Source organism: Aquarana catesbeiana, linkage group LG07, assembly GCF_042186555.1.
Source record: "Aquarana catesbeiana isolate 2022-GZ linkage group LG07, ASM4218655v1, whole genome shotgun sequence".
NCBI classification, from domain to species: Eukaryota; Metazoa; Chordata; class Amphibia; order Anura; family Ranidae; genus Aquarana; species Aquarana catesbeiana.
The window spans coordinates 95,299,920-95,319,358 of record NC_133330.1 but is presented as its reverse complement, the minus strand read 5'-3'; the positions used below and the strand labels follow the sequence as shown (position 1 = coordinate 95,319,358).

The 19,439-nt window shown below is 41.3% G+C and overlaps 1 protein-coding gene across 1 annotated transcript in view; it reads left to right on the top strand.

Moving 5' to 3' along the window:
• The window catches only part of SFMBT1 (Scm like with four mbt domains 1), a 233,687-nt gene that overhangs the window by 137,731 nt on the left and 76,517 nt on the right, over nt 1-19,439 (top strand). The window contains exon 10 of the mRNA XM_073592509.1: nt 16,578-16,660. Within this exon, the coding sequence (XP_073448610.1) occupies nt 16,578-16,660 (83 nt within the window). The remainder of the gene's footprint in view (nt 1-16,577; nt 16,661-19,439) is intronic.

The window sequence follows — 19,439 nt, the reverse complement described above, 5'->3', positions numbered from 1 at the left end:
CATAACTTCTTGTGACTGATGACACGGTCCATGTGTCAAGCTGGAGGGAAAAGAGTGGCTGGCAGACATAAATGATCACCTTTTCCAAAGTCCTGTTTCATAAGAAGTTGCCCCCTGTGGACCACTTGTTCTTCTCGTTCTGGGGTCCTTAAAGTTGAATTATTAATCCCAGCTATACTGGGCCAGAACTAGGGTGGAATCTGTGAGTTGCACAGACCCATCAAGTGTCCGGGGCTGTAAATGCAGCATCCTTAGTCACCTGGTCTGCTTCTATGTGTGAAAGTTAATATGGCTACCTCACCAAGAACCTGGAAGGCTGAAAACAGCCGATCAAATTAACTTGGCATGCTTGGTTGGTTTACCTGCCGAAGTAAAAACAAACTTCTGGCCCTTTAAATGGAACCAAAAGCTCTCTATATCTCGACTATCTATATAAATATACACTCTTTTTATAGCTCACAGGCTTTGCTAAAACATGGAGCTCTGCTTCTTGAGCTGGGGAAAAAGGATCCAATGACTTTGAATACAGAGTATCCTTCTGGGTGATAAACTGCATACTCAAATCTACAAAAAATGTAATATCTGGGTCTTCAGGGAGTGTGTCCCGCACTGGGCTCACAGCAGCTGATTCCCACATCAATTTAACACACATGTCTTCCTTTGTCTCCAGCCTCCTCCAATAGAGGCAATAAGGTGGCTGGATTCAAATGTACGCATTTCTCATTGTTAGATTTGTACATAAACAAACTCATATTTTAAACCTTTCATTAGACAAACATTTAGTTATCTGTATATTTGCTGCGCAGAATGTCGGACCATTAAAAATTAAATGTTTGACCAAAACAATATCTAACTTTGTCTAATAGCACCTTTGCATAAAAGCTACAGCTCTGATATATCGGGGTGAACCCTTCATTACTGTGTCCAGCTTGCATAAATATATTACAATGGCTTGTTTTCTATCACGCTATTTGTGTAAGAACTCCAGTTTCATGTTTCAAAAGACAACTTCTTCCTGGCAATATTATAATAAATGATAACAATACCCTGCGGTCATGCAGAGATGCCCATAAATCCAAAATATTCTTCTGCTTATACCACTGTACTTACAAGAAAAAGGGGCACATCATTTCACAATCCACACATTCTGCTTTGGATTTCAAAAATAAAAATAAATAAAACAAAAGGATCAACAATCTGTATGATGGACCAGAAAGCATCAAAAACTATAAAACAACTGGCTGCAGGTGGCATCTATCCTAACAGGGTGTGTGGACTTGATGTGATGGGTCTGTTATATTTAAATTTTATTTATTATTGCTCTCACATCATGGACCGCACATCAAGTTATTATCAAGAACCTTAAAATTTCATTTTTGTAGAAGAACTTCTTTTTTTTTTCATTCAAAGTTTTATTGAAATAGGTACAAGAAAAAATAAAAAATAAAACATAGTGCACAATGCTTCCATCGCAGATGCAACTGCGTGTAATGTTTTTCACACATAACAATTACGCATCAGGTAGCTAACATTTACGAAATATTTAGTTCTGGTTTAGGAACTGAATTCGCAAAACATTTCAAGTATGGTTAAACTTTTCAGTTGAATTAAATATTACTGTAGTGAGCTGGAGTGTAACACACTTGGTCATTTCGCAGGAACAATTCTAATCTGAAACATTAGTTGAAAATTATTAATAGCTTCAAATTCAGCTTGAGCTAGCAAAAAACATCTGTCTTCTTAATTAAAATGAAGGATGTGTTCAGTGTAGGTAGATTAAAGAAAGTAAAGATTTAGAGAAGAGAAGCCAGGTTAAGTAATAGGAGGTATCTTACAAGTGGTATCATAGTGAATCACTTAAATCATATTAGGATCTTTCAAAGGTCAATTCCAGGTGTCAACTCCAGGTGTATCATCCCAGTGTGAATCAGCACTTTATGCATATTTGAAAATCAGCCATGGTTGCCAGGTTTTGTGAAACCTTTCAATGTTGCCTTTATCTTGTGCCAGGGTGTCTTCCATCTCATAGATTTCGCCTATTTTTTTCACCCATTTGTCAATAGATGGAGCTCGGGTAGAGTTCCAATGTAAGGGGATCAGTGATTTGGCTGCGTTTAGAAGGTGCTTTGTTAGGGAGTGCTTATAGCGTTTAAAGGAGAATTTGGTTATATGTAGCAAACAACATGCTGCATTCAGTTCTATCTTTGTTTCAGTGATTGTTTTGATTAGTCTACATACTTCATTCCAGAAGGGCTCAATCTTGGGACAATGCCACCAGATGTGTGCCAGAGACCCCCTTTCCGATAGGCATCTCCAGCACAAATCGGATTTCTGTCTATCCCATTTGTGTAATTTGTCGGGTGTGTTATACCAGCGTGTCAGCAATTTATAACCTGTTTCTTGAAGTTTTGTGCTGATAGAACATTTGTGTGTTAATATACAAGAGTACCTCCATTGTTGATCCGTTATTTCTTCTTTCAGTTCCTCCGACCATCTCCTCCTGTGTCCACTCCCTCCCGGAGCTCCCGTATATCTCAGCCAAGAATATGCTACCGAAGTAGCTCTGTCAAGTGGCTTCCCTTCTTTGCAAACCGATTCTAGAGCAGTCAGGGGTCTACATAGTTGTTGGTCATTTTTAAATTTACCTAAATAGCTTCTTATTTGAAAGTAGGTCCATTGTCTCATATGGGGTAGATTTTTTTCTGATTTAAGTAGTGACCAATCTCTAAATTTATTGTCTGTGTAGCAGTCACCAGCCAGCAGGGGAACGTTCTGCATCGGCAGTTGGAGTGTCGAGTTGTGTATACCTGGCAAAAAGTCAGGATTGTCTAACAGCGGTGTCAGGGGACTTGGTAGTGTAGTAAGCTCTTTTTGTTTTGCTATTGTATTAATGATTCGCAGAGTCGTACCAGTGATTGGGTGTTTGCGCAGGATATGTGGGTAACTATTCAGGGCGACCCATGGCGAATACTTCAGTGAGCATGTGGATAGCTCCGCTTCTAAGGCAACCCAGTCTTTCGTGTGGTCATGGCAGTGCCAGTCGACGACTCTCGCTATGTGTGATGCATAATAATAGTGCTGAAAGTTTGGTAGGTTAATGCCTCCTAGATCTTTAGGTTTTGTTAGTGTGGTTAGTCTAACTCTTGGCTTTTTGTGGTGCCATAGGAACTTTGAGATTAAAGAGTTTAGAGCTCTAAAAAATTTTTGGGGAATCTCGATCGGTAGCGTGCGTGTTAGGTAGAGAAATTTGGGCAGTATCACCATTTTCACTATCGCTGCTCGGCCAAACCATGAGAAGAACCCCTCGTTCCACCTCACGAGATCTGTCCTGTAACCCTGAAGGAGGGGTATGAAATTTCTCTCAAAAATGGAGCTTAGCTGTGGCGTGAGCCATGTCCCTAAGTATTTCAATTTATTCGGATCCCATCTAAATTGGGAGTTGGTCTTGGTCTGTGTAAGCAGTCTTTCTGTAAGGGAAATGTTTAAAGCTTCAGATTTTGTGTAATTTATTTTTAAGTTGGATATATACCCATAATTAGCGAATTCTTGTAAGAGATTGGGGAGGGTTATTGTTGGGTTGGTGAGGAAGAATAAGAGGTCGTCAGCATAGGCTGCCACCTTATACTCTCTGTCTTTGATCTGAAATCCATGTATTGCTGTGTTGTGTTGGACTGATCTAATGAAGGGTTCCAGAGATAGGATAAATAATAGGGGCGAAAGGGGACACCCTTGTCTGGTCCCGTTAGTAATGTGGACCTTTTTAGAGAGAATGCCATTTATTTTCAGTTCCGCTGAAGGGTTTTGATAGTGCGGAGATCCAAGCCATCATGTGCGGACCCAAACCAATTCGTCCACATACAGTCAGCATGAAATCCCATGCTACTCGATCGAAGGCCTTCTCCGCGTCAGTTGATAGGAGAAAACCTTCGATCTTTCGCAATTTCACTGCATGAGTGAGCAGAAGTGCCTTGGTTACATTATCCTTGGCCTCTCTGCCCGGCACGAAACCAACTTGCTCCATACCTATCAGATTTGGCAGTAGTGGGCCCATCCTCAAAGCAAGCACCTTGGCAAACAATTTGACATCCAAATTCAATAGAGAGATGGGTCGGTAGTTAGCGCAGTCTCTAGGGTCTTTGCCCATTTTTGGTATAACCGTGATGTGAGCTGCTAACAAATCTGGGGTTACTGCTCTCGGATTAGAAAGTGTGTTCAAGGCGTCTTTTAAAGGATTAGTGAGAATGTCTATAAAGGTCTTATAATAGGTGGCTGAGAACCCATCTGGACCCGGACTTTTTCCTGATTTGAGTTGTTTAATGGCTTGTTTGATTTCAAATGAAGAGATTGGGGTTTCTAGTAAGTCTATGTCTGATTTCGCTAGGGTTGGGAGTCCACTGTTGGTTATGTAGTCCTGCATGATTCGTGTTCTGTCTCCTGTCATATGCGGTTGCCTATGCTTGCGGAGGTAGGTTGTATAATTTTGTGTAGAAGTCATGGAAGTGATTGGCTATAGCCTCTGATGAAATATCTAGTTTCCCTTCCTTGGTTCTAATGCCCGCAATATTGTTGGTAGAATTTTGTTCTCTTAGAGCTCTCGCCAGGAACCTACCGGCTTTGTCTCCTGATTCATAATAGATTCGTTTTTTGAAAAATAGCATCCGTTTGGCTCTAGAATCAAGCATCTGTTGTAGCTCTTTCCTGGCTTCTAATAGGTTCCCAGCTGAAGCTACAGAGAGGGACTGTTTGTGTAATAGTTCTAAAGTTCCAATTTGGGCAATCAGTTTCTTTATTTTGGCGTCTCTTTCTTTTTTGCGTCTGGAACCCAGTTCTATTAGTATTCCACGTATTGTACATTTGTGTGCTTCCCATACCATCAGTGGGTCTGCCTCAGGTGTAACGTTGTGAGTGAAGAATTCTGTCAAGTTTTTAGTGATCGTGGGAAGGAGCGTTTGGTCCGTCAGTAGTGCAGTATTTAGTCTCCAAGTCGGTTGCTTTTGTGTGGTGATTTGTAAGTCCATAGAGATGGAAATCGGGGAGTGGTCTGAAATCGTCTGTATGCCTATGCGAGCGTCAGTTTCGAAAGATCCCTTTGTGAGATGAATAAATAGTCTAGTCGTGCGTATCTATTATGTGGAATTGAGAAGTGGGTATAGTCTCTTCCTTCTGGGTTAAGAAAGCGCCAGGAGTCTACCAGTTGTAGCGTCTGTAAGAGTGACTTAAGTTTTTTAAGTATTTTGTAGGTAATACAGGTCTTGCCATTAGAGGTATCAAGGAGGGGGTTCAAGGGAACATTGAAGTCCCCACCAAGTATCAGGCATCCCCTTGCAAACTCCTGGAGCTTTCCCACTATGTGTTGACAGAATGTAATGTGGGCTTTGTTCGGAAAATAGATGTTAGCCAAGGTTATGGGAGTGCCTCTGTATGAGCCCTTCAGGAATACAAATCTTCCTTTTGGGTCACACATTTGTTCAGTTAGTTCAAAGGGTACATCCCTACCTATAAGGATAGATACACCCTTGGACTTCGAATCAGCATTAGTGGCATGAAAAGCTCTTGGGAAGTGTAAATTTGTGAGTCTTGGTACATGGTGTGTCTTGAAGTGGGTCTCTTGCAAAAAAACGAATTGTGGCTTACCTTTTTTAAGTTCCCTCATGAGAGTGGAGCGGCGTTCGGGAATGTTTAGGCCTCTGATGTTGTGTGATACTAGTAGAGGGCGTGTGCCCATGGATGAGTAGACCATGGCTGGGCGGTAGGAGGAGACGGTCGGAGGTCCTCACTGGGGATACAAAACTGTTTTATGGAGGTTAATACCTACGACACCTGTCAAAAACAGTACTCTTATGGTAAACTTTTCTGGTACCTTCTATATATTAAAAAACAAAATACGTAAGGAGAAGAGAGAAAGGACAGGTCGAGAGGAGGGAAGAGAGGAAAAGACAGAGGAAAGGAAACACTTGTTAAAGGTATTGGGAGAATATTACTATGGTAGTCCTCTCCTCCGAGGGATCACCTACTCCCCCAGAGTAGAGGTACCACCTGTTGTATTGTAGCTATTCCCCTCGCTCAACCAGGAGGTCGGGGAGGCTTTGTGGGGTCGCTGGGAGGCGACAACAATCAGGGGACAGTTTACCTGTCAATCCGCAAAGATGTAGATTGATCAGAGAACTGTAAATGGGGCTAGCCTCAGTGAGGCACACACGGTCAGTTCAGTTATAGTTTAAAGTAGGAAGTTATCATTTATTTATTTACACCCGATCATGGTGAAGCGTATGTTAGTAAATGGGCATTTTTTTTTTTTTTTTTTTAAAGTATAACATACTATGATGTAGTATAATGTATAAGGCCTAATTGGCACAGAGTATCGTTATAAGTAACATAACATGTATCCGCCATCATAACTATTAAGTGAGAACCGTCTCAACTGATGACTAATACCTATAGGTAGCAATATTTCTAACTGTGCTGGTTAACAGGACTTAGGGTGATAGATAGATGTGTGAGGGAGTGTACGGTGTTTAATAGTAGCGTCGTTACTCCTCTTCTCTCTCTATGCGTAAGTCCTCTTCCCCTCCTGCAGTTATTGGTCCGATCACCTCAACGTTATCAAATTTGATCGGGGCGAGGAACGGTAATTGCATGTAATGACCTTTTTACAGACAGTGAGCCATGTCCTGAGCAAGATGGTGTGTGAATCCTGCTCGGGCATTGTAAAATCCACTATTATTCTTATGGTCAGTCTGTGCTCGCAGGTAATATGAACCTAGGTCTCATTTTTCTTTTCTTGGATCAGGATATGAAGAGAGAGTGTTGCTAGGGTGATTCTGTGTGGGTTTAAGGTAGAACTCACCAGAGAGTGTTACTGTGAGATGATGATGTCATCTGGATTGGGCTGTAGCGAGGGAGGAAGTTCATACAAATTCTTTACCTGCCTGTCTGGGGTTGTGTCGGAATTCAAAACGATAAGTTGAAACAGGAGAGTTCTGTAGTGGCATTTCAATCCTCTTCCTGTTCTCTAGATGTGCTAGCCAAACTTTTCGGGGTGTCTGGTGCAGAGTTGCCTCCTCGATTTTGTTTACGTTTTTTCAGCTGTCTCTTGTCTGGAGACGAGAAGGCCGAGGTAGGTGGGCTCCTCATCACTGGAGGTTGTAGGAATTCAGCATACCATTCCGGAAGGTCCAGTTGATCCATGTCCAACATCTCGACGGTTCCTTAGAGTGATCTGTGATAGATTCTGAAAGAGCATGATTGTAGCTCCATTAAAGATGATCTGGTCATTTCGCCTAGCTTTGCGCATAATATCTTCCTTTATACTGAAATTTTGTAGGCAGCATATTATGTCTCGGGGTGGTGCTGATTCCGACCCTCTGGGTCTTAAGGCTCTATGGGCTCTCACAAAGTCGATCTCTGTGTCCTCCTGTCTCTCCAATAGTGTGTTAAAGACTCTCCTGAGGGCTGAGACAATTTGGTCTTGTTCCACCGATTCAGGGATCCCTCTCACCCTGATGTTGCATCTTCTGCCCCTGTTATCAAGATCTTCGATATGACGGTTCATGTCTATGAGGTGCTGCACATGTGCTGATGTAGTCATCTCTAGTTTGTGTATCGCCTTATCTCTGTGTCTGCCAGCGTTTTCAGCAGCAGCCATCTTCTCATTAATCACCAGCATGCTCGTTTTTAAGTCTGTGATGGCTGCTGAGAAGGTCGCTTTGATGTCTGCAGCAAACACTGACATGTCAGCAAACGTTAGGGGATGGTCCGGTCTGGACTTACCCCTGCCTGTGTCTTCCGTGGCTGAGAGAGAGTCCTCACTGCCCTCTTCCTCATGAGACGGCGGCGCCATCTTAGGCCTTGTTGTTCCGCTGCGGGCCGCCGATTGGTGAAGATGTCAGCGATGGTATTGTTAGCTGGCGGTACCGAATTGCGGCGCGATCTCCTGCGGGGAGTCAAGTGAAGCTTTCTGCCCGGCATCTGGAGGCGGCTGATCGGGTTAAAAGCTGTGAACTGCCGTGTGTGTCGAGGAGCTCCTTCAATGTGCTGCCATCCCTGCTGCTCGCCAGGCCACGCCCCGAAGAACTTCTTATGTAATTCCATCCATCTTGGCTTTGTTAAATATTATGGCAGCTTTATTCAAAATAACAACCTCATCTTAATCTTTTTTTTTCTCTCAATAAGGGCTTATTGTATAAATGTAAAATTACAAAATTGTTATCTTAATCTAAACTAATCTCATTCATTACAAATTTCCCCAATAACCTGGATTTCATTTCCAACCAAAGGTTGTCTAAACCAGTTTCAATATATCTATATTATTAATAAAATTGTTAAACTCATATTAGAAATTAATACTCATTATTACTTAATTTTACTTAATTTCCCTTTTTTTAAATGCAGTGTTTCCACTATCAAAGGATATTCAATTTGTGTAATACACGGTTAAATGTAACCTTCATTTTACCATGTTTGGAAAACAGATTCAAAGTAATTGTGATCACATTGTTTACCATTAGATACGTTAACCCGGCACATGTTTTGTCTAAAAAACTGGAATTGGCATGGTGTCCTTCCAGCTTATCACTGACCTCTCAGGGACATTCTTTCAGGAGAGCACAAAGGAGGGGGTCACATCTGCGTACATGACACACACAAGCAATAGAACTAAAGGTCCCAGCATTCGCACACACATACACCAATATCTCTCTCACTTTCTTTTAACTCTCATTAATATTTTCCTGTCTAAATTCTACTTTCTTTATTTTGTTCAGATATCTTTTATATCTAGCTTCTATGATCAGACGGGCAGCCAGAGTGCTCATCCCATCCCATCTTCCCTCTCTGACAACATATAAAGTATTCTGTTTTACCTCTCATTTCTCTGTTTCTGACTCCAATAGTTATAGTGCCTGACCCCAAATTCATCCCACAACTTAACATGAAAATGTCCCTTTCTGTCTAGTGTTAATGTCACCCTTGATCCATCCTGCTCACATAGATAGCTGTTTCTCTAGCTGTTTACTCTGCATGATTCTTAGTCCCTATGGCCTTTGGTAACCCAGTTACCCATTGTGGATCCCTGTCCACTCTAACCATTAATCTAGGGGCTCAGTATAGGCGGAACCGCACCTTTGGTTCATATGTAGCGCTCCTCTTGCGCTGGGCATTTTTGAGGGTCTCTTACCCTTCATTCCCTTACTTAATTCAATGCCCATAATGACTGGCCAATCTTCTCTCTTCTCTACGTGTGCCTATACCCTCTTGCCTCTAAACCACTTTATCTAGCAGATTTACTACATATACCTGTGAACAGCACTATTCTTCCCTTTCTTATCTATAACACTCCGATAGACAATAGACAGGGACAACATAACATATAACCACCAATCAATACAGTTCGATTAAGGGGAGTAAAATAGGTATCCTTTGTCCCGAAAATGCCTTACCGATCACGGACGTCTGATAACTCAAATGTAAGCAAAAGGCTTACCTCAGCCGGCTGATTATCAGAAATTCCCGGATCGTCTCAAGCTCCTCGTTTCGGATACTCAGGGTCACCTGGTCACCCCTCCTAAGGCAAAGCTCGCCATGCTGGTTCGGTTAAATTGATGATAGGCAACTCCTATCCTCATATTGATTAGTGGTTCCAAATTAATAATAACTACTGCAGTAGGGAACAGACACAAAAGATACGCTCAGCATCTTTCCAAATTACTGTTCTGCTTTATTATGACGCAATTGAAGGTTTTTATGCACATGATTACGTAGGTATCACATTAATATTACAATTGTACGTTTATGGTAACAAGGGGCGTTACATAGGCAGGCTTATTCTAATCAGGACTCGAAAGAATGTAAACATTTACTGAAAACATTATTAGTGCTGTGTGCACAGTGACGGCAGTGTGCAATACATACAAAATACAATACAATTATATACAGAACTTACAAATTTCCATTACAATATTAAATGGCGACATTTACAGTATCTTCAGGATGGAGATATATGGTTAAATCTTCATGACTTGTATACTCTGACTAAATGACTCCTCTGAAGAAGTTGAAGTTGTTACCCTCTATACCAGGGATATGCAATTAGCGGACCAGCTGTTGCAAAACTACAAGTCCCATCATGCCTCTGCCTCTGGGTGTCATGCTGGCTGTCAGTCTTGCTATGCCTCATGGGACTTGTAGGTCTGCAACAGCTGGAGGTCTGCTAATTGCATATCCCTGCTCTATAGTATTTAGTACGCATTATTGCTTATATGAGATAAGAACTCTTTATTTGAAATCGTGCTGAACCATATATTTTTGTGGCTTTTGAAAACTTTCTAATAAAAATACATTTAAACTAAAATCTTCTGTCCCAAGGACCAGTGTACTATCCTGCGTTAACAGCATGGCTGTTAGATTCCCACAATATTAAAAGCTAAGAAGTCTACTTTCTGCAAGGTCTACCATTGCACATGGAAGGCATAATTTGGCTGGTGCAAGCTAAGCTTTCATCCCAGGAAGTAGTCAGTGGGCTGAAAATCTTTTTTGAATCGGGCATGGATCAGCATTTGGCCCTAAGTACCATCAAGGGTCAAATCTTAGTGACTTTGATCTTAAGTTGGTCTCCTATTCTTTAAAAGTCCCAGGGACTGTTGGTCTCCTATTCTTTAAAAGTTTTGAACATGGTTTTTCTCATGTAGTCTTTCCTGTACAATCATTTGTGACTCTGTGGAATTTAAATTTTGGTTCTCATGGCATTTCATAAACTACCTTTTTGCAGCTATTGGGGATATCCCCTTTCCACTCTTATTCACAAGGTTGCTTTCCTTGTTGCCATCACCTCTGCGATGAGTGTGTCTGAGCTGGTGGCCTTGTTCCCATAAAGAACCATTTCTTGTCTTACACTGGGACTGCATGGTGTTGAATCCCAGAGCCTTCTTTCTTCCTAAAGTGGTTTCAGCCTTTCACCTTACCTAGGACTTTGTTCTCCCCCCCCCCCCCCCCCCTATCTGGCTACATTAAAGATTTCCATTCATTGTCTGGATTTAGTTTGTGCTGTGCATGTTTACCTCAAACTGGCCATACATGGATCGAAATTTGTCCGGTTCAGCAGGGATCATCTGAATGTCGATTCATGTATGGGCCGATCGACTTTTGTAGAATCGCCCTGCTGGCAGTACTGATCAGTGTATTCTGATGATGGGGAAGTCTCCCCCATACACCTCAAATGAGTGGATAAGGCAAGTCCTTTTTTTTTTTTTTTCCTTTTTTTCATTCAACCCATTGGTTGAATAAAAAAAATGAATTGTCTTTGGGCTGCTTAATGCAAGCCATTGCTTGCATTAGAAGGTCTGAATTTGTCAATCCTGATTGTTCCCATAGTGGCTCAGGCAGATCATAATCCAAGCATATGGTCTTAAGGATTGGGTTCCACCCTCTCCTGTTAAGGCACACACTACTAGTTTTGTGGCTCTGAGGAAGAGAGCATGTCCCTCAAAGCGTGTCAGCCTTCCAGACCTGTACAACTGTTCCATGTGATGTTATGTGTTGAGATGATATGCAGGAATTCTGGCATTCTGTTCCTGGATTTGCCTTGATGGGCTTGTACACATGTTGGTTTGTGAGTATACAATACATATTTTACTTTTATCAATAAAAGTTACCCAACAATAATGAACTAGGCTGGTCCGGCCTGTCTTGTTTATTGTTGCAACTGTTTCCCAAATTTGCAACCTGCCACCCGGTCCTCAGTTCACATGTTCTGTAAGTTCTACCAGGTGGATGTTCAGGCCCCACCTGATGCCCACCCCCGACATAAGAACTTTCAAGCAGCTGCTTCAGCTGTAGGCAATTATTTTGCTGTTGCCCAACCCTACGTTGCACTGCTTCTGGACGTCCCAGTCACATCTGAATTCTGCGTCCCTCAATGAATGCAGAAGAAAATTCGATTTTTGTATTAACTGTATAATTGTTTTCATGGAGTTTATTAAAGCGGGGGTCCACCTATCTATCGTGTTTTTTTTTTTTTGGAGTTCATTCACAAACTTTTCTTCTCATGATTATTTACTCACATGTTCTGTGTAATAAGTCCGCCTGTGTCTGATTTCGTTGTAAAGAATAACTTATAAAATTCACTGAAGGCGGTTTCCATCTTCATTGTGGGCATTTGAAGCCCACAAGCATGTATTTCCTGGATGCGGTGAATGCTGTGGTTCCAGCATTCACCGAGATGTTACGCTGTTGCACAATGCATGCTGGGAAGCCTGAGACTAGCTCCCAGGGGACTGTGGGAGGTCTGGGAGAGGCTAGAAACATGCCTACTCCCATGGGAGGAAAACCAGGAAGTGCTAAGAAGATTAGGAAAAAAAAGGTAATTACGGCGATTTAAAATTTTTTACACAGCATGTCAGCATCTAAGCAAGGAAGAGAATGCATAGAGATAATGTTCAAAATTTGGGTGGAACCCCGCTTTAAGGGTCACAAGTCCCACCCCTCTGTGTCTATGATCTTACTGTTAGCCCTGGTTCACACTGTGGCGACTTGGCATGCGACTTGCGACACAGAGTTGCGTCACAAATGAAATGAATTTCAATGGCGGCCTTTCCAATCAATGTGACTCAAGTCATATCAAGTCGTTTTAAAAAGGTTCCTTCACTACTTTGATGCAACTTCAATACGATTTAGCTCCATGGAAAATAATGTTGCACTGGAAATTGCACGACAATTGGGTCGCAGCAGTGTGAGCTGAGGTTTAGTATTGCTTTCCACAAAATTGAGGCATTTTGTGAGTGGGAGGGGTTATACAGGGCTGGTCACTGTTTTCTTGTTTACCAGTGTCCTAATCCTCCTGTTGCAGTACAGCACAATTGTTTCTGAATCAAGTGTCCCTCAGGGAAATCCAAGAAAAGTATTTTATGGTGAGTACGAAAATCCAATATCTTTTTCGTACAGTAAAGGACACACAAATCGATTCATAGACCATATGTCTCTACCTTCAGATGATAGGACAACTGGCAAAAGCTTTGCTGGGTCCACCCTCATATAACCCCAGCTACTCTGCGAGGTATCAATTTTTTGCTATTGTCCTTAAGTGATGTTCTCCTCCTCCTCATGGAGAATAATTTCTTACTATTATTCACCAAATTTATTTTACTTCTTTTGACTGACTCTTCTATCAAGATCTGACTGCTTATTGCCTTCATGATCCACTAGCTGTTTCCGGATCTGTTACCCTTGTGTATACTTTGAAAACCGGATCCTGTAGTAGCAACAAGTGTAGTTAGCTGCAGGGTGCTATACAGGTCCAGGGCCTTGGCCTGGCATCCAGACCCTGAAAACCCTTTCGGGGGTAAGCCCACTGTGACAGGCAAAGCCTGGACCCTGAACGTGAATATTGATGTGGACGAGGTAAGACAGAGTTTCCCTGTACCTTTTTATACAAACTGGTTCCTGGCTATACATGTCTTGATAGATCTGTAGCATACACTACATTCTTATCCTACAAGACACAATGCAGTGCCATGCACACAAGTGGTTTAGCAGGCACCGGTTATTGAAGGGGGCAGGGGGAAACATACTGTTAGTGTTTTTTTCCTAACTTTTATTGTCTCACTATTCGACTTTATAGGTAATGCTATTATAGCTTTTTCCTCTTTACTTTTGAAGGTCTTTTTTTCACCCCACTACCAGACGTTCCCCTTCAGCTAGTAATGTAGTGCTTACAGAACTCCTAGCTGCACGCTTCTGGTCCCCATTATCTGCCGAAAATGCAAGCTAATCATTTGCTGTCTTACCTGTGGCCAAGTACCTCAGAAACACAGCCATTGGAACTCTGCTGGAATTTCTTATACCAGACATGCTGATCCCCCTCAATCCATGTCCATGTTGTGACTGCCCTGTAGACGAAGACCCAAATTTGCAATGGCGAATTAGAGGCGGGAGGACATGGGACGAACAGTGGTGAGTCAACTGTAATGCTGAGGAAACTCCAAACTCCTCTCAAGTTGATACTAGTCCCCTGTTCCAGAGCAAGGTCTAACACCAACGCCCCTCCAGCCCCCAAACTCAGGCTCCCTCGGAGATGCACACACTTTGTGGCTTATCTGACTAAAGTGGAATCCTCTGCCACTATATCAGATCTATTTCAGTGGCTATTGCTACTTCTGGAATCAGCAGTGGTTATGAGCCATGAACGCTTTTCTGCCCCCCACCCCACTATGTTCATGGGCCACCACAGCCAGAATTGTCTAGCACACTTACAGTGGTAGAAAAAGAAAAAAAACATGGGGGTGCTGACATTTTACTACTACTCCTTTTAGCTTCTTGCCATATGCTGTGTACTGTGGACTCATTAATTGAGGCAGTGCATACTGGTCTCTGGAAAGATACACCTAGTGCTGCAGAGCATCCCTATGTTCCTAAAAGGTCTTTTGTAGAAAGCATTTTTCCACTCTAGATCATGCAAGGTGGGTCTTATAAAAATAAATTGGCCAAACTCTGAGATGTTTTTTGCTTTGATTTCCTTCTATCCCTAATTTCCAGATATTTCCCAGTTAGGTACATCCCAACCTCTGAGATGGATGTTCCCCATTTCTTGGGTATGCAGATCACTCCCCCTTGCTCTGCTTTTTTTGCTGTAAGACAACCCTGTGGGTCCTTGTTTGATTTGTGTTTATCCTGTTCCTATCCACTTTGCCTTTGCACTTCCAGAGCACTTTCTGCTGGAGGTGGCTCTCCCTTGTTGCCTACTGTGCCCCTACAGTATGTGTCCCTCTGGGGCTTGTGCAGAGGTCTTCATTCCTGTTCTAATAGACTACCCCTTTCATGGATTCGGTAAATGTAACTGCCTTCTCTCCATCACCCCTAACAGCAATAGTTTTGCCTTGGCTGTCCCTTTTTTCTTTTGCTGTTTGAGAAATGGTATTCTGAAAGCCAGTTCTCCATACTTCCCTGGTGTTCCTCTTATCGCCATTATTGAAATTTCAATTCTTCCCTCCCATGTCCTGCCAAAAGGCACAGCATCTTTTTTTGCTTCCCTTAAGGATTGGGGTCAGGCATTGCATCAACAGCCACGTCTCTCCTTGGTACCTGACCCCTCTTCTAATTACTTCTTTTTCAGGGAGGTCCTTCTTTGGGATTCCTTCATGCTTTTCCACCTGACTGGGTGGTTATCTTGCCTTTTCATAGGGCCTCTGGCCTAGGGACAAGTCCATCTTTCCCTGCCTGAGCCCATTCCTCCATTAAAGTCAGGTTTTTGGACCTATACAGTGTGTAAAATCTGTCCCTCTCACTTGTGTGGAGCCATGACCTGATCTTTGTTTCATATTTTATTTCAAACTCCTTTGTTTGCCAGGTGGCTGTTTGAGCCTCCGCTGCTGACTACTTTAGCTATAGGGTTTTTCCACTGTTAACTTTGTTCCAGTTTTCTTCTTTTTTTTTTTTTTTTTTCTCCTGTGGGTTGTTGCAGCTGGTTTGTAGCCTTTTTATGCATTTATGCTTGGCTGTTGCATGGTCTATTAATCGGTTTCTGTATTGTACAATAAAGATAATAGGAATTTTGACATATACCTAAATTCCATATCTTGGAGTACAGGACAGAACAGGAGTACAGGAGGTCCTTGACCTTTCTTTTTTTCCCTGTAATCTCCTCTTTGCTTGCTAAAAAAAGGTCTCAGTGAGTGGGTGAGGCTATATGGATACAGGATATCCCAGCAAAGCTTTTGCCAATGTTCATTCCCCTTATGATAGTGGCATAAAACCCACGGTCTATGAATCAACTGGTTTTATCCTGTACTGTGCTCCAAGATATGAAATTCTTATGTTTGGCTTTCGTTCTCCATCCTACCATGGGCACATGAAACAAGCAATCTAATTAAGTGCAATGGGCAGTTGCAGTTATCTTTGCTCTAGATGTGTTATAACAGTGGAGATGCTAGAACTAGAGTCTCCTGAAGATTATTTCTTCCATTATTATTAATAACCCATAGTAATCAATGCCTCTTTCAGCTTGCACCTGGTAAATGGCACCATTAACAAATTGAAAAAAAAGAATTTGCAGTACCACCTGTAAGATTGCAGGCTGTGTATACTGATATGATGGTGCTTTATGGGCAAAATTGTATAGAAAAAGATGCATTTTTTTCAGCTGGAAATGTAAACTTGCTGAAAATGTAAACTGCAGAAAGACAGCCCTGATTTTGCCTACAGTTGAGCTGCAAGATGTGAGGACAGTTCTGTGTTCCTACATGATGTTCGGAATGCTCTGTTTGGTACTGGTTTACAAGAAATCCCTTTAGGAGATATGGCCATCATTCTATCAAAACCCTCCAGGTAAATCAATGCATTTCCTTCTCATGATGATAAACACAGACATGCAAGAATCTTTTCTTTTATGGAGTAGCATCCAATTTGTCATGGCAATGGCAGTAGTGTCTTATTTCATTGTGTCAGATCTGTATTTGTAGCATGCAGATTAGCATTCCATTAGAAGCCTTCATTTCACTTATTCTACACACAATGTTCTCAAGCTTGCTATACAGTTCTTGTATTGGGCAACATGTCTTACACTGTCACTCATCATTTTCTTTCTGCAGGATACTCGGAACAGGCTTTTGACTGGGATGAATATCTGACTCATTGCAATGCTCACGCTGCTCCTGACAGTTGCTTCCCTGAGGTGAGTATTTCATCTCTGCAGCTTGCTCTGTTAATAATTAGCAGGACTCCCTGACATTCTGGTATGCTAAGCTATATGCACTTAGAGATTTATTAAAGTGCAGTTTGGTTTGGAAGAAAAAGAATATATACAAAGCATATATATGCACAGTCACTAGTAGCACATGATTGGTCATTTCCTCAGAAAATAAATGTAGCTATGATGATAATAATTTATGTGAAATACACAGTGTTACAATTTTGTACACAGATCTCATCTTAATTAAAAGAAACCAAGAAACGTGTGAGAAATAAGGGGTTGCCATTGTGTTCCTTCTGAAAAGTATGTGCCCCCTTTCTGATTTTTTTATTTTTTTGCATATTTGTCACGCTTAAGTGACTCAGATCATCAAACAAATTTTATTATTACACAAAGATAACCCGAGTAAATACAAAATGCAGTTTTTAAATGATGGTTTCATTTATTAAGGCAAAAAAGCTGTCCAAACCTGCCTGGCTATGTGAAAAAGTAATTGCCCTCTAAACTTAATAACTGGTTGTGCCACCCTTGGCAGCAACAACTGCAATCAAGCGTTTGCGATAACTGGCAATGAGTCTTTCACATTGCTGTGGAGCAATTTTGGCCCATTTTTTGCAGAATTGTTTTAAGTCAACCACATTGGAGGGTTTTCCAGCATGAACGGCCTGTGTAAGGTACAGCATCTCAATTGGATTTAACTCCAGGCTTACTCTAGGCCACTCCAAAACTTACATTTTGCTTTGTATGAACCATTTGGAGGTGGATTTGCTGTTGTGTTTCGGATCATTGTCCTGCTGCATAACCCAAGTGCACTTGAGCTTGAGGTCATGAGCTGATGGCCGGACATTCTCCTTTAGGATTTTCAGGTAGAGCTCAGAATTCATGGTTCCATCAATTATAGTAAGTCGTCCAGGTCCTGAAGCTGCAAAGCAGCCCCAGATTATCGCGCTACCACCATCATGTCTGACTGTTGGTATGATGTTCTTGTTGTGAAATGCTGTATTAGTTATATGCCAGATGTAACAGGACGCACGCCTTCCAAAAATTTAAATTTTTGTCTCACAGAATATTTGCCTTAAAATTCTTGGGGATAATCAAGATATTTTTTGGTAAAGGTGAGATGATTCTGTGTTCTTTTTGGTCGGCAGTGGCTTTGGCCTTGGAACTCTCCCATGGAATCCATTTTTGCCCAGTCTCTTTCTTATTGTTGTATCATGAACACTGATCTTACCTGAGGCAAGTGAGGCCTGCAGTTCTTACATGTTGTTCTGGGTTCTTTTATGACCTCCTGGATGAATAGTCGTCATGCCCTTGGAGTAATTTTTGTAGGCCGGCCACTCCTGGGAAGGTTCACCGCTGTTCCAAGTTATCTCCATTTGTGGATAATGGCTCTCCCCGTGGTTCACTGAAGTTCCACAGCCTTAGAAATGGCGTTGAAACCCTTCCTACCCTTCCATACCATTCAATTACAATATGACTTGTATCGCAATTGTACATGCTATATTATTTTTTTCTTTATTTGCTATTTATTTTCCTAGTGAAAGTGGAGTTACCCTTTAATAAATGAAATAATAATTTAAAAACTGCATCTTGGATTTACTCGGGTTATCTTTGTGTAATAATAAAATTTGTTGAGAAAAATGTGTGAGAAATATGCAAAAAAATAAAAAAATCAGGAAGGGGGCAAATACTATGTTTGTGTGTGTGTATATATGTATGTATGTATATGTGTGTGTATGTATGTATGTGTGTGTATATATGTATGTATATATATATATATGAAAAAGTATGTGAACCCCTTGGAACTAACTGGTTTTCTGCTGTTATTTTGTAATTCGATTTTAATGCGCTCTGGTAAAATGACAAATTGCACAACACGAATTTCAGATGCCATTCATTTTAATGGCACCTAAAAACACAGTGCGGTTCTGCCATGATTGTTGCGTGATACATCGCACTCCAGTTGCGGCAAACTGCATCTTGTGAAGCCTTTCACCCAAAAACTATTCAGGAGCTAGTTTTTGGTGCCAAGCTTTGCGCGATTTAGTTTGCCGTGATTGCATTGTGATTTACTGCATGACAATCGAGGCAGACCTGCACATAGGTGCCATTAAAAGGTATTCACCAGTGTTGATGGGGATTCGAGCATCTTTTTTTCCTGCAACCAGTGGTTACAAGAAAGAAATAGTATCCTCTGACCTGCTTTAGATGTGGATCAGATCACATTTTATGGTAAATTACTTCAGAAAAGCACAAACTTTATATATATATATACACATACATTTTTTTTGCTTGATTTTTGTAGAACTGTATTATAAAAAATATATAGACCAAATGTGTGTAAAAAAAACTTGTGTCCTGCTTTTGTATCAAACATGTGATTGTGATTTTATATAGAGAGAGATATTATATTAGAAATATATAATATAATATAATATATATATATATATATATATATATATATATAAATATAATTTTCCGAATCAATAAGCCCATTGCTATAAAATTTGCTCTGTTGCATAAGGGGTAGATGTGCAGATGTAAGCTGACCCAAAAGCATTTGTTTCCCTTTCTTGTCGTCGTGCAGACTAGAAAAGATACCCACTGGTGCCCTCTAGTGATCAGTTCTATTATGTCCCTAATAATATTTTGTTATCTAAAGAAATCTCTTGCTACACCAATGATGATTTTTTTTGTTTTGTTTTTTTTAACATGTCTGCAACTGTAAAGTGCCGGTTCACACAGGGACGACTTGTCAGGC